General features: G+C 43.6%; 1 protein-coding gene across 1 annotated transcript in view; it reads right to left on the bottom strand.

Annotated features, from left to right (window-relative positions):
* Positions 1-16,237, bottom strand: part of CPS1 (carbamoyl-phosphate synthase 1) — an 88,821-nt gene that overhangs the window by 69,810 nt on the left and 2,774 nt on the right. The window contains exons 2-6 of the mRNA XM_058839473.1: positions 12,628-12,737; positions 8,596-8,740; positions 7,548-7,637; positions 7,086-7,142; positions 4,630-4,722 (exon numbers count right to left, since the gene is read on the bottom strand). Coding sequence (XP_058695456.1) covers positions 4,630-4,722; positions 7,086-7,142; positions 7,548-7,637; positions 8,596-8,740; positions 12,628-12,737 — 495 coding nt within the window. The remainder of the gene's footprint in view (positions 1-4,629; positions 4,723-7,085; positions 7,143-7,547; positions 7,638-8,595; positions 8,741-12,627; positions 12,738-16,237) is intronic.

The following is a 16,237-nucleotide window of genomic DNA, read 5'->3' as shown; positions in this document are numbered from 1 at the left end:
ACTGGTCCTTCACCCATTCCACAAAATAAATTGTCACCAGTCCCAAATCTGGACCGTCATGCTTTGCACACCCAGTTATCTACTGGTCACAGCCAGAATGGCAGAAAGTGAAGTCAAACCACTGTATGTTACATGGCCTTGATACTATGCCATTGCAGCCTTGCTGTCAGACAGCTCTAGCACTGATGTAAGGTTATTTATGGACAGCTTCTTTCTGAAGATTGCTGAATTTTAGGTAGCAGTTATTGATGTTATTGATGTTATTCATCAATAAGCACAGCACATAAGACTGCCTTCTTCCTCCTGAAAAACAAACTCGGTGCTTACCTTCAGTTACACTCAGCTTCTGAAAGCTGATATTGACAAATGTATTTTGCCCAAAGTGGCTTTCCTCTTGTGCATCATGGAAAAAAGAAGTATTTTTTTTTCTTTTTTTTTTTTTTTTCTCTCTTTTAGACTAAGCAACTCCCTTTTAATCAGCTTCCCTGGCATCCATATTTCACATCTGTGCCTCCTTATGGAAAGATACTAAAATTCATGTCCAGTATGGCTGGTGAGAGGTGACAAACTGAAGTTTTTAAAAGGACAAATATGGCCAGCCAGAAGGAAAGACATCCCCTCAGCAGATAATTCAAGATGAAGTTTGTTAGCAGAATATTGCAACTCCTCCCCGTGTGTTACCCTAACTCTGCTCTTGTTTGAACTTTTACCTTTGCAGAGATTAAAATGCAGAGGTTTCTAGTGATGCCTTAGGATTTAGTTTTTATATTTCTCAGATCCTGTACTCCTTTAGTGTATAACTCTAAAACTCCATACATACAGCTACTGTTCTCCTGTCTTATTCAGACAAAACAATTCCTCTCTAGGCTTGAAATTCAAGGACATCTGACTGTATCAGGCCTCAAAAAGTACAAACAAGAGTGAGTTGCAGGAGAGATAACTTGGGGTGTATGACTTCATTAGCTGAAGCTGTAATTGGAGTTTTAAGCCTGATATGTAAATGGAGCAAACTTACATCTGTATGAAAAACTTGTGACCATTGTCCATCTTGGGCAGCCTCTCAGAGGCTTCTGACTGCTCAAAGTGAAACTATTGAAGGTATTTCATAAATATCTGCTTTTATTCTCTTAATCTTGTCTAGCCTCTGCTCCAGATAGCCACTAGAATGTTCCAGGCATCACTGGAATGCAAGAGGGTGTCCTCGAGTGTGAGGACAGCTCTGATCATCATCATCAGGAGAGATTTACTCCCATGTAAGGAGCAAGGGTGCAAGAGATGGAGTGTGAGGAGCACCTCTGCTCACTACAAGGCTCCAAGCTGCTGCACATGAATCACCAATGGTCCCTGCTCCACCTCTGAGGATGTGGCTCAGCCTGAGCCAGTGGTGTTACCAGTGTGTAACACACAAGAATGGAGATTTTTTCCCATGGGAACATATCTTGCAGTTCCCATTACGTAATCAGATGGCAAAGTATCCTCCAACCCTTTTCAGAATGAGTAGAATCATACTGAACCTGGATCTTGTTAGATCATTTCAGGTTTCTGATAACAGACAATGTTATTCCACAGTTACTGGTACACAAGTGGATTCAGGTTCCTACAGTCCATAGTGGAACTATAACACTGCACAGGAATTTTATGGGTCTTCTACCTGCTGTCCCTCAAGATTCTGGGTGGTGGTTCCAAAAGATCCCAAGAACATTATGTTCTCACAGAAACTAGCTTATTGTCCCATGTCAGAGACCCTAAGAAAAACTCACTGTTCTTTTCAATAGGGGGTTTTGAAGATCCCTCCATTTCTCACAATAGCCATACTTTAAAAAATAAGAAAATATTATGAAGCAAAGACCTCCTTCAAAGGTTCTCCTTAACTGTTCTCATGACCAGAGGGAGTTGTGGGGAAGCACTACTTCAAAGTACTTTAATTAACCTTACTTTCAAAACTCTTCCCACTCAAATTAATTAGCTATGATTTCCTTCAGCAGCAAGACTGATTTTAGATGTTGTTGTCTCCACAACCCACTTGTCACACTCTGTCCTGCAGAGATCTGACCTGTCCCCTGCATCTGGCCAGGAGTGTGTTTAGGCAGAAACTAGACTGAGAGCTGGATCAGAGAACTGTTAAAATACTGTTAAAATGCTATTAAAAAATAATGCCTTCTAAAGCCAGAGGATTTCCCTCACCTGTTCATGGGTGAACACAAAAAACTGTCCCAGTGTGAAAGGATTATGTGGGAGGGCTGCAAACCAGTGGTCAGGGAGAGTCAAAGCTCCTGTTGGTACTAGTGCTGAGAACAAAACCAGTGTGTGAGCCTGCATGTGTGGAGAGATGTGACCTTTTAGCTTGGACTGGTTAACTATCTCTCATCTGCTCTGCGACCCTGACAAGCACACACACCAAAAAAAGAATCTCCAACAAGAGTTTGTTGCAGTTTTCCATGTTCCATGCCCTGGATAGGAAATGTTAGCAAGTACACCCTATATCACTAGCATTTCATCAAGGTGGCAGGGGGTGGGTAGGATATAATAAAAAAAAAATCAATCACTCCTACAATAGATAAGCAGATTCTGGATCATACTGTATGCTGATTTACATGAAAATCACCATTTGGCAACAGATAGATTATCATGTCCACTAATTACCAACATTAAACAGCTTACCTCATTTACAGCTTTATATGTGATGTTGTTTTTTAAACCCATAAAAATGAAGTTATAAACATAACGAGCCCACCAAAGTGCTGTTAATCTCATTATATCTCCCTTTAAGAAGCTATTTTCAGCACCCTTACAGTAATTCAGCCTCGGTAATTGCAGAGTTTAGCATCAGCAATCTTACCTGTTTCAGAAACACTGACTGAAAATGGTTCCACCTAGACCTAGATCACAACCTCAGTAAGCCATTGCCATCCTTCTGTGCAGCAACAAGGCCCTGACCCAAAGCACAGTGGAGGTGTTGGCATGAGCTGGTGTCCTGGGGTAACTTTATGATACTGGTATCCCCAGTCATCTGGTTTATGTTATATATTAAGTTCTGCACCTTTAAGACTGGCTCTGAGAGCAAGAGAGGGGGAAAAAGAAGCCGCAGTTTGTGTTAAAGAAAATATAACTCCCACACATCTCGCTCCTGGACTGTGGTGTCTGCAGCACGGACAGACAGCGGGACAGAGCTTCTCTCTGGCTTTTAGTTAGTTTTAGCTAGCTGAGGCAGAGGAGTTCCCTGGACCTTTGGTTTTTCCCTTTTTTCCTGGATCTGTGCAAGCCTGCTCTGGACTGAACACCCAGCCAAACCCCGGGAGCTCACGCCTGTGGCCCACCGGGGCCTGGGCCTTGGCACTTTCCAGCGCCAGAGGGACTGATAAGAACCTGAGCGAGCCGAGCTACACCACATGAAAAGGACTTTTCTTCCTAGACTTGCCATCCCATCGAACAGCAAGAGGTTTTATTATTTAATATTACTCAATTTCTGTTAAATAAACAGCTTTTTCCACTTCTCTCCAAAGAATTTTTTTCTTTCTTTTCCCGGACCAGAAAGTGAGGAGGGGCATTTCCCTGGGGAAATCCCCATTTGGAGTTTTCCTCCCTAATTTACCCTAAACTAGGACAGCTGGGGATGAGATTGGCATGGCAGCCTCTGTGGCACCCCAGGATGCCACTTACTGCTGTAAATCCAAGCCTGGAGGGATTCAAAACCTCACACTTCAAACTCCCCCTTGCTCACCGATTGTTCTGCTCAGGATGCTTTTCACCCAGGCCATGAACACACTAGCTGGTGTGTGCAGAACAGCACACAAGCAGCTATTTGCAGAGCTCTTCTGGAGCCTCACAGACCTTGAAGGAACTGCAAACACCATGGCAAGCATGGAATTTGCAAAAGGGACTCATACACTGGGTTCTCACTCTAGTCAATGGGATTAAGCATCCAGGGAACTCTTCATCCCCCAATTCAATCTCCAAAGGGGCCACAATTTAAGACATTGGCACTGGTACAAGAATAGTTACCATTTTTAGTATGGGCCTGGTTTCCTCCATCCCCATGATATCTAGTGTTCTTCTCAGCTTGCAATTGAACAAGGCTTGCATGCCCAGCTAGCAGAGTAAAAACTTCACTGCTGGTCTGTTCAGATCTGTGGCCATAGCAGCTAATTCCAGTTATATTAGATGCAGGAGATTCCTAATTTGGTTCAGTTTTGACATCTAGAAGTCTCTTCTGGAACTACCCCAAGAAATTATGCCTGAACACAGATTATCAAATGGCATTGTGATGATTCCTACTTTTTTTTTTTAAGAAAAGCATTTTTTTTATTAATTATTTTTATGTTTGAGAACACCCACCATATACCAGGTCTAACTGTATCCCCAATACTTCTCTGTCTTTGTAACACACAATCCTCTGATCAGAGTGTGATTCAGACCACATTTAGCTCAACACAAATCATTTTTATGTCCAACACTGCACCTAAGGAGCCATGGGGATATTGAGAAAACAGTCCATCAAAGGTCTAAAAAGGTGCATGGTTTAGAAAATGTCACCAAACTGTTTATTTAGAAAAACTGGTTGGTCCCCAGAGCAAATGAGGAGCAGCTACCTGGAGTGTACAGCCCTAAAACTACAGAAGAACTTCTCACCTTTGTTGAAACTTCTGCAATTAAGTTTTGCTTATTTGGGTCTGCAAACGCCACAGGTTGACCTTCAAATTCAATCTTCCCAAGCACCGTGCCCTGTGGAAACACACCAGAAAAAACAAAGCATGAGCAGAAGAGAAGCTGTGAAAACGAGGTGTTGACAGGCCCAGCAACTGGAATGTATCTTTAAAGATGTTTTTTTGTCAGTTTATAACCATTTTTAGCATTTTCAGAAGATTATCAGCCTTCCTCAGTACAAAAGATCTGTTTAAACCCCTTCATTCAGGGGAGAGACATTATCAGCAGTAATATTTGTTAATAGGCAGTTTGGCAAGCTGTGTTGTGACATGAAATTGAGTTCTCTTCCAAGAAGATCAGAATTCAGATCCCCCCTTAACTGTCCTGTAGATCTGGGAGTAATCCACAAAGCGGTTTGAAGATTTTTTTGGTTTTGGAAACCCACACTGTGAGGTTTTCAGCTGCCTCCTGTGGGTAGCTACGAGGCAGCAGAAGTGGTGGTGTAAGGCAAAGCTATGTAGGAAGCAGGTCAGCCCAGCTGTTTCCTGAATTAGCTGTTAAAAATAAAAAATCACCTCTAGCAAGCCCTACTCTATATTGCTGTTACCACCTGCCAGAAGCCTAGGACACTCATGTTCTGCCAGCAGCATATCCTTCCTCTCACTGAAGTTCTCAGTGGAAAAAAAAATCCCTTCTTTGGCTTTGCCCCACTCCTGGAGTAAATGGGATTAATCTAGGGTTAACCTCTTCTCAGCATGGAAATGGGGTGTGCATTACAGAACTTTCCAGGGATGGAAGGGGAAAGTAAAAGAGAGGAAATCAATGTTTTGTGGTAAATTTATCACATCCCACTTTCATGATCAAACATGTTAAACTCAGCTTGCTCTGTGGATATTACACCAGTATTCACACTGGGATTGCTCCTTGGATTTAGTGATTCTCCTTTGAGATTCTTCCCTGGCTTGCCATACCTGAAGTATCCTTGCCATTTCTCTAGGGCAAACAACCACCAATATCTTGCACTGCCACAAACACTAATGAGGGTAAGTTTTAAGGACAGACTTTTGCCTCTAATGGGGGTTGACATCCTCCTTGAGTAGCAGCTAACACCAAAAAGCTGCTCCAAGCCGCTTCATATGAACTAGAAGAAGATAATCATCATCTTCAACAAGTTCTGTTCCTGGAAACGAGGATCCTGAGTGGTGCTTGAGAGCCACGGTTCTGAGTGCCACCATGCACTGAGTTCCATAAATGCTGATGACAAAGCTCTTCAAGCCCTCATTCTCAGCCAAATGGTGCCCTGCATTTACCTTTATTCCAGTTTAACAAGTCATTGCTTATTTCTGCAATTATCATGAGGAAGCCCTGTTCTCACCCCCAATTTTTATAGAGACAGGGAGTGAAATACTAAGGAGTTTTTTCAGCCTGAGAAAACTGGGTGAAGAGCTGACATTATGCACTTTTTTAAAAGCCATACACCAATACCACTCAAAGTCATAATGGGACTCGCTACCATACACTGCTAAATTAGGACAAACACTGAAAGTATTAATTTTGGATAAAAGGAATGGTGATCTATTATGTCTTAAGAAAGCAGAAGACATATTGCTATTTTTTATTGTACTAAATTGTACTTGTATGCTTTCTGTAAGAGCAGGACAATGCCAAATCTTCCTACAAGAATTCACTTCTACAAATATTCCTCTATTCAAGCTGGACCATTCCTGTTTTGTTCTGTGGAATGAAAGGGGGCACAGGGTTTGGCTGCAGACTAAAAACTGATCACCTAAAGACCAGCTTCAAATAATTCATTAGAAAAGAAGAGCCTCCAAGGCAAATTTACATTCAGAATGGCTTTGATCACGGTTTCAGGCAGTGTGAAGCGTACCTTCACATTAACCTGCACTCCATAACGTGACCTTCACTCTACCCATGACCTTCAATTGTCAGCTCTCAGAAAACAGAGAAAAGTAATGACTGCTGAAAATAATAGCAGGTTTCAGCCAAGGAAAACCAGGGTAGGAAGATGACTGTAGGCATTCCTTTGTCTCAGAGGAGCAGGACAATTTCCACTGACCAAATGTGCCACTATCTGCAAAAGAATATCCACAATATCTCACAGACTTGTTGCTCTCTGACTGTTTCTGGGTTAGAATGTGCTTGATACTACCACTTGTTGTGTCTGACACTGCATGAGGCCTTTCATTTACATCATCTTGTGCTGGCTCACTTCTGTAGGACAGGAAACCCGGAGCAGAGCCAGGGAGAGGGGGCTCCGTGGGATCACAGCATTGCCCAGCAGTACAGAAGCCTTTGGAGCTGAACAGCAGCTGAAATCAAGGCAGCCCAGCAGTACCATTGCTACTCCAGGTTTGCTGAAGCTGGAAAGGGCCCAGCATCAGCAAGGTCAGTGCAACTGGATCAAGGGAAGCAGATCATACCTTGTCACGAATTAATTTGGACAGCATTCTGGTATCAATCCCATACAGCGCAGGCACCTGAAGAAAACCCAAGGATAGGTTAGAGAACAAGCAGCTAAAAAAAACTGGAAAGAAGATGGCAGCCAGATCACTTTAATGAGAACATGTCACAGAATGACAGAAGGGTTTGGTTTGGCAGACACCTTAAAGCTGATCTTGTTCCAACCCCTGCCATGGACAGGGACACCTTCTACTAGAGCAGGCTGCTCACAGCCTCATCCAGCCTGACCTTGTGTTGGGAGCTCAGGCTCCCAGCAGCAGTCTTACCAAACTGCCTCACTGCAGCTCTTCCCTTCTCCTTATTCCCACTCAGAAATAGCTGAGTTGTTCAAACCTAGCTTCTGCTCTAAAAGGCACAAAATAAAGAGCTCATCTCTCTATCCAGGTCAGTTCTCATCGTGTTGTTACATCTAGATTGCTCACCTGTTCTTCTTGCAACCACTCTCCCAGGCTCCTAGTAGCCTGCCAGTGGCTGTACTCATTGCTGTAATCCTGCACCAGTAAACCTGAAACCTGAAGAGAGAAGAAACATCATTTCACATATAGATAAAACCTTACAAAAGAAAGGCCTTGTAAATTCATGGTTCAGGATAAGTGTAGCTAGCAGCTGGCCTGGGAAGCTGCCATGCAAAAACATCTTGAGAATGAATTTTTTTTTTAATATAACAAACTATTCTTGGGGAGAAAAAGAAGTGCACCTGTAATAGCAAGGGATCTGTCCCCTGAGAATCAGTAGAAAAAGGATGTGAACATTGTCAGAGAGAAAAGTTTTGATTGATGTGTGCACTCACCATTTCCAACCAGTGAACTGAGTTCCTGACCCACTGGAATGAAACACGGTGCCTTCTGATAACCACATAAATATAAACTGTGTGCAGTAAAGATGGGGCTGTGGTGGAAGGAGAAACAGGTGCCATTGTCTCTACTATGACAGGACCACCTTTATCCTTATCTGGTAGCTTCAATTTTCACTATTCATCCACCATAAACCATATCATGGACACACTTCAGGCTATCTCATGACTGTACCTGAGAATTTTGACCAGGAAATCCATAGAAGAATGTGGCTTGCTAACTAAAGCTGCAAATGGCACTGAGCTGACAAAACACTTCTTGTCAAAAGAAAGAAAATGGAAATTTGAGACAAGACAAAATTTATTTAGATTTTTTTTTTAATAAAAAAACTTTTCACTTTTAAGTAACATTTCATTTCAAAAGTCAGCTCCATTTTTTAATGGAGTTAGTGTATAAAACAGTCATTTCACCTCAGAACAGATGCTTCCACAAGGCACATGGCTTAGTACAGAAATCAAGATGAAGATTTTTTGCCACCATTCCTCCAAAGGACAACATCCAGAAGAAGAAAAGGAAAGGTTGAGCACCACTGACTCCTTCCATGAGGGAGCCAGTAAACTCTTACACACTCAGGCTGTTGGGCACAGCCCTTTGATTCTGCTTCTCCCACTATTACCTTGATCCCATCAGACTCCAGAAACCTCCTGAGGCCCATTTCATCCAAAGCAGCCGTGTCAGGCACTCCACCATTCCCAACTATGGGGTTAGCCAGGGTAAGAATCTGTCCTTTGTAGCTGGGATCTGTCAAGGCTTCTGTGTACCTAGGTGAACAAACAGTAGAAGAAAGGTACATTGGTCTGCAGTCAAAAGGAAAACAAAAGACCCAGTAAAAACAAGACAGATCTGAACTCCCTTATGACAAAAGGACAGAAATGGTATTCATGTGAAGATATTATCAGAATAAAAGCAAACACATCTGTGAATATGCCCTGACTTTGCCATTTAATGTGGTTAAACATTTGACATGGAGAACAAGGAAAGACTTTGGCTTCTAATGCTTCGTTTAGGAAAAGCACAGAAGCTACCAACAAACTCAGAGTCCTTTGATTTAACACGAGAAACAAGTACAGAGAGGGCAGGGAGATCTCAGCCCTGCACCCTCTGGTAACAGCTTGGCCTGGCCTCTCCTGGGCACAGCCCTGGGCAGTGCTTTGCCCTTGTTGTGCCCTGCCCTCCATGAACTGTAAGAGGGCTTTTTTTTCTCTCTTCTTCCTCTCACTGGAAAAGAAGGCTCCAGCTGAACAGCCAGCAGACAACAGAGTTGTTTGCCCCAGCTTTGTCCCTTCCACAGTCTGATCTTGCACTTCTTGGGATGTTCAGGGCTGCAACTGCTCCTTTTATGGGGGAGGACATAGACAAATCCTTGGGATTCCTAATCACTACTCTGGGTCCTTCTCTCCCACCTGCTCTGTCAACAAACCCTGCCACGGTCCCACTTCTGTAGTTTTTCCCAGCAGAGACCTGGCAGTCTCCATGTTCCCACAAACAGAACATCATTCATTTCACCTGACAAGGCTCCTCAGTGCTTGGAAGCTGGCTAGTGTGTCCCTGAAGAAGGCAAGTTGAAGACAATGCTCTGGGATTCAGCATTCCAGCCCTGGTCACAAGGCTCCAGAGCATGTCCTGTCATTAGCCCAGGCAAAAGCCTGGCAGTTTGTTAAGCACCTGCCTGAATGCCCTTCTCAGCAAGGACAGAGCTAAAAGCACATTGGAACTTTCTTCTGCAGTAGAGGACCAAACCTAGGATTCCATGGAGTATCATCTCTGGAGCTGGTAGATCCAGTCTCACTTTCAACCACACGTAGGGGGGACAGGGTAAATATGGTCTATATGCTCCTATTCTTCAGCCTCAAATTAACAGTCCTTCACTTTCTCCCTTATATTGTACTATACTGTTGCAAATATCCCTTAAACAATTACTTTCAACCCAAAACCAGCTGCAATTTAGCAACAGATGAAGCTATCCCCACAAATACTGAGCCAAATGCATAAAGACACTTCAGCATGAATCTGCCCTATGCAAAACATAATTTATTATTGTCATTATTGTTTAAATACTTAATTGGCAACTCCAGCCATCTACCAGATATCAGCAAGTCACAAGAGACATTTTTATGGAACACCAGACTTACTGCCAGAAGATTAATTGTCAAACACTGGGAAACTCTTCACAAAAGCAGGACTGGTTGCTGGCAGATACAGACAATGAAGCACACCAGCCAGCTCTGAGAAATGACATGTCGAATAAACAATGGTCAGGAAATATTTTCAGGTGAGCCACTCCTGATGTTCAAATCTGTATTTGCTGCTGCAGGTAACCAAGCACACAAAGTGCAGAGTGATCCCAAAACTGCAGCAGGCACCAGGCACACGGCACGTGTGTCTTCTAAAAGCCTCCTTGCTGCCGACCAACCTGATGCAATTAACCTTTGCATGTCATTTTTAATTAGCAAACAAGGACAGAGAGCCACTCTGAGTGGAGTGTGCAGGCAGAGCTTGGACAATGCCCTTTAAGCAGGAGCAATGCCGTGTGGAGCAGAGAGGAGCAGATGAAAACACCAACTCCAAATGTGCTGCAAGGTCTAATCCTCGCTGTGCCTGCCCAAAGGTCTGTCTGATTTCAGTGAACTCCTGTCAACCCATTCTCTCACTAGGATATCATGGGAAACACACACATTTATTAGAGGTAAACATCTTTATGGAGCCATTTCAAACACGAGACATTTTATGGGTTATAACTCTTCTTCTTTCTTAATTGGAAATCTCCTCTTTTTCTTCCTTTCCCAAACAGATGGCTGCAACTGCAAACAGTAGGTTTATTTTTTTTCAGCAAATACTTCTGAAAAGTTCATCTTCATGCTTTTCTATCAAAAATTCAACATTTCATCCCCCAAAGAGTGGTGTCAGCCTTCTATTCCAGTGTAGCATGTCAACATTTCAGCAAGCTTCAGCTGCTTCAAGCCTGAGAGCTGTATGCACATAAAGTGCTTTGCCTCTCATTTCTATACCATGGATCAGAACGTGGGAGCCCTGATGAGGAGGCAGGGTGCAGACAGCCTATTAATCACCCCAGGACAGAGCCCATGCTGGCCCCTAGAAACACACACTTCATAGAAAGCAGGTCTGAGGTGTATCAGCATCCCTGCACTAACCCCTGGCTCCCTGTCATGACAAACTGCTGTGTGCCCCAGCAGCCTGGGCATCTCCTTCACCCATAATCTTCTCCCTGTGTCAGGGAGAAGGGAGAGCTGGCTTCCTCTGGATACACAGATCTTAATTTCTGTGATCAGGAGGTACAGCTACAGGGCTCCTTTCAATGCACAGCAACCCCAGGACTGCTAGGAAATCTGCCACTTTTATGTTCTGCAACAACACTGCAAAATCTTGTCTTCCATTTCTCTGATTCAATCAAGGTCACTTTCTGTGTAGGGGGCTCTGAAGATACCACCTTACATTTTGAATTGTTTTCTCCATGCTCATATGCTCTCCAGCACAGAAGAGATCTCTGTCACAGCATCCTCTCCAAATGATTAGAAAATGAACAAACACAACTTCTACTGCCACAGTAACATGTGGAGAGGAAATTAATCCTTCAGGTCCTCCTTGACTTTTGTGATGTGCCAAGATTTATGGCCCATAATCTGTCAATGAGGAGCGAACTCTGGTGCCCTCCATCATTCTGATCTATATTAAACAGTGGCTTGCTGGCAGGTATATTAACACAGCCAGTAATTAGTGCTGTCAAAATGCTTAAATAATTGTCTCCTAATGCAAAACTCTGCAAGCTGATTCCCCTCTGCAGCAATTTAACATTCTCACCAATGATACCATTTAAAAACTCATCCTGTGAGTACTGAGATCTCCAAAGGAGAACAGAATTTGGGGAACACAATGCAGGTGAGCAAAGACAGCTATGAATGACTGCAGAAGAAGCTCAAGCATCAACAACTTGAGAGGTGTCTTATCTCCCCAAGGACATGTAGCTGTGCTTACCAAAAGCCCCATTCCTCTGGCCAGATTCCCTCTGTTCAAGCAGTCCAACAAAAGCACAGGCAGCATTTAAATGCCAACCTAAGTCAGCCATAGGCTTCTACCACTCAAGAGGACAGAGAATCATGCTAGGTTAGGCACAAATCTGATCCCGCCCTTTAGCTGGAAAAGGCACAGGATGCAAAACCATCCTTACCTGTGGTATGAGCCAACAAATTACATAAGAGATGGGTCATAAAGGAGGCCAGCATGGGGTTTAAAAATTTTGCACTCAGGAGCCAAGTTCCATTACCAAGAAGGCTGTAGATGTTTCAAACCTCTGTAGTTGACCTGGGCACTGGAGGGAGAACAGACAGCTTCTCTTCTCTGACTCAGCAATTCAGTAGGAAGTGATCAGAACCCTATGTATCCCATTATCATCATTAGATTAGTCTTTAAAGGTGCTTATCACCACAAATGCTTTGGCACAAGAGGTCTGCCTGATACATCTTCATTAATTCTCTCTCTCTCTCTCTCTCTCTCTGGACTACAATGTAGACTTACATAGAAAATTACCTGCTTGGATCAGGACCCTGTGAGCTTGGAAAAAGCAGCTTTCACACTTCAGCAAGCTGCCAGAGAAATATTGGTGCTTGTGTGTTATTTGCCATTGCCTTACCCGGAGAGCCCGGTGTTGAACACGACTTCCCCTGCTGTGGAGGACGGATAGCCAAAAGAATAGCCCTTCATCCTCATCCCATCTTCCAGCACCAAGTTCGCTGTCTGCACCTGGAGAAAGGCACGTGAAGAGGTTCAAACACAGAAGGAAAGCCTTGAAGTTTATACAGGTAACACCTAGGACACCTGCCTTGCACGCCTGACACTGTAAGTATTCCTGCTTTTCTCCCACTCCCAGCTGCCAAGACACCACCTCTTTCACTAGTGAGCTCACAGCCCTCACTGCAAGCAGAGCATGTGCTGCTGTTACTGTGGGATCACCCTTCCCCATCCCTCTAGTTCATTTTTTCCACATATGACATCTTGCAATTTACCACCATCATAACCCTGTAGGGAGAGAATCGCTTCCCTCCTCAGTGTTTGCTCAAGGCCTGCTGCTGACCCTGCTGGCTCTCATCCAGCTCTGACCTTGGATAGGTGATTAACTTCTGGTGCAACCATACAGCAATGCCACTAAAAATATTATTTGTTGGTATTTTGTTGGTGTCAGACAGCAAAATGCAAAATACCAACAACCTATTCTGCTGTAGGACACTAGACCAGAGGAGCTCATGGGTCAGATGGACACTCATGGTCTCATTTACCTCAGGGGTAGGCATAAACTGTCCCAGAAGAAACAGCTATGAGACAAGCAGCCTAGAGGAACCCATGCCTCTTCCAGAGAGTGCTGAGCAGAACTGAGTCCCACACTAACTGTGGGGTGCCTTAAAGACTTCTTCACTGTGTTACAGCCAAGGCAAATGGGACAGAGTGAGTTTTACAGAAGTCATTGTCACAACTGGGCCTTTGTATGTATGATTAATGTACCACCCTCTTTCACCCCACTTGGAAACTAAAACTTTCTTACCCTGTCCAGGCACTGGATGGGAAACCACCCGAGAACTCCACCTTCTAATAAGTAAATAATGACTACATTCACAGCAGAAATGACAAAATGAATTGGGAGATTCCCTCCAACAGCAGGATCACTGGTGACACGCAGAGGAAGAGTAAGCAAAGCTGCGAATAGATTTGCCAATGAATTCCTGGGCTTAAAATAATTTGGAAGATGAACTTTCAAGACCCTGAAAAACCTCCACTTCCAGAAGGCAAGCACAGCTGTCTCCCAGGCACAGGCAGAGTGACCACCTGTGGTCTGTGCCACAGGAGATGTGCCAAGCATGTCCACAGGAAGCAGCTCTCTTTGTGATTTACCTTCATATTGGTTTCTCTTACAGAACTATTCCTCTTACTGGGATTTTTAAAAGAAAAATCAAGATCAATTTGCTGCAGAAGGGAGCTGGAGAGCTGCTTTCCATTAGCTGTAAATCAGATGAACAATCACAGCAAGGAGAAATTTCATTCTCGGTATTGAACATTTTGTAACCATGATGACAAACATTCATTTAGAGCCCCTCTGCAGTTACAAATACCACACAGATCAATTACTAATGTACTGCAAAATACACTAAAAATCAAACTGCGCTGCCAAGTAATTGAATTCTGTGCATCTGGGATGCTTTTAGCCTTGCCATTTTTTCCTCATTAATGTCAAACACCCAGTCATTCTCAAAAGATTTAGCCATAAGTTTAGGAACCCTCCCACACCACTGGACAGTTCAGTCAGCAAGACCAAAATCTCCTCCCTCCCCAGCAATAAACAGAATGTTTGTGGCTAAATCCCCCAGGTTTAGACCCAATTAGAATGACAGGCTGGTGGGCTCCCTCATCTCCCTGCACATCCCACTTCAGAGAACTGCTGGACACACAAAGCAGCACAGCACAGAGGTGCTGTGGGTGCCTCCCACTGGGCTTTGGACAGGACTTGTGCCCTTTCTGAAGCCTGGTGAAAACCCAGTGGAACACTGCTGGATAGTTTCTCCCAGCCTTGGTGTTAAAAGATCCCTTTCCCCAGCAGGCCACAGACTGCAGTCCACACAAAAAGCAACTCCAAGTGTGTCCCACTGCTGGGCACTCTCTGCTGCAGCTGCCTGAATTGTGGTCCTAAGTGCCACCAACCCTGTCAGAATCCTTCAGGAAACAAAGTCCACAATGGTGGAATAACCAGGAAATTTAAGATTCATCCAAGTTTTGAGCCCAGAGCAATTACTGTGAGCTCCAGGGCCTCACCCTCAGTATAGTACTTGACAGGGATGTGCATGGCCTCCCTCCCACCACAGCTCACCTCCTTTCTATACCAGACAGCACAGAAATCATTTCTGTTGAACAGAAGCCCTTATTATACTATTAGAGCCCCTACACAGTGTTCAAGTAATGCAGAAAAATGTCCCTGAGCAACCATAACCTGCCTGCAAGTTCAGCTATAGCAGGGGATAGATGTTCAAATGTTTCCCTCCCTTCCTTGATTTATTACTCTTAATTAAGTGGTCGGTTCATTGAGCATTGTCAAAGCAATTATTCTTGCTTACATTTCCAGTGGAGGTGTTACCATATCCCTAAGCTGCCAGCCTACCTTGTTTTTTCAGTTTTGTTTTTAAGGTGAAAAGTGATTTACAGGCTATAGAGAAGGCCTGCTGGCTCAAGCAGGGATCAGTTTTGAGGAATACTTACTTTCAAAAAAAGAACAAGCAGGAAGTAAACAACCCCCCCAGAGCTTCCATGAGGTCCTTTTGTCTTCACCCTTCCCAAAAGCATCCCCACATAGCCTCAGATAAATCTCTGTTGTAATCTCAACTAAATTGTTTCTGCCACACATCCCCAATGTAAGATATGCCATTTGCAATCTGATTTCTTCTTCCTACACATCAGTAGCTTCACCTTTAGCAGAGGGCCCTGTGCTCTAAAGAGGCTGCAGTAGTCTTCAGGAGCTTTGAGGATGAAGATGGCTAACAGAAAGGGTCATGCCATTGATGTTGTGTTGATAGATTTTGTGTATTTTGTCAAAAAAAAGTCAAGTGGTTTAGGTCCCACTTCACCAAGCACTTCACACGTCAAGTAAAGAAAGCAATTAAGAAGTTAAAAGAAAAACAAACCTAAATCCAGTAAGAAAGCAGATTAAATTAGTCCCAGTTAGTTCCCTGCTGCTGCAACCCTTCCCATCTAAAAACTGGAAGATAAAGATCTGCAAAATCTCAAAAGACCTACAGTACAATTCCACACAGCACAACAGTCTCTGCAACATTCCTTGGCTCACATCTGGCTGGCTACAGAACATATCAGAAGCAGAGAAGAATCCAAAAGCTCCAAGATTCCTTCTACAATAAAAAGCTGGTGCCACAACTGAGCTACATTTCACTTTCCCAAGACCAAACAGCCAGCAACAAAGGAGTAGTTTTCTCTTTGATAGAAAAATCAAACTGATTCTTACTCTTCTTGTAAGTACTCTGCTGCCACAGGCTGGAAACCTATCTGGACATGGCTAACAGTCAAGACTTTCTTTGCCAACCCCGTGTATATATATTTACATCTATCTGATTTTGCTCTGGCACATTTGTTTCTGGCTAAAATTGAGAGAAGGAGGCAAGGTGAGAAAAAAGAATGAGTCAAGGTGAGTGTCTTGGGATACACCAAAGAAGTTTCACATTTAGGATATTTTTTGGGGAGAGGGACTG

The sequence above is a fragment of the Poecile atricapillus genome, chromosome 5 (genome assembly GCF_030490865.1).
Source record: "Poecile atricapillus isolate bPoeAtr1 chromosome 5, bPoeAtr1.hap1, whole genome shotgun sequence".
Classification (NCBI taxonomy): domain Eukaryota; kingdom Metazoa; phylum Chordata; class Aves; order Passeriformes; family Paridae; genus Poecile; species Poecile atricapillus.
This window is presented reverse-complemented; position numbering and strand designations above follow the sequence as displayed.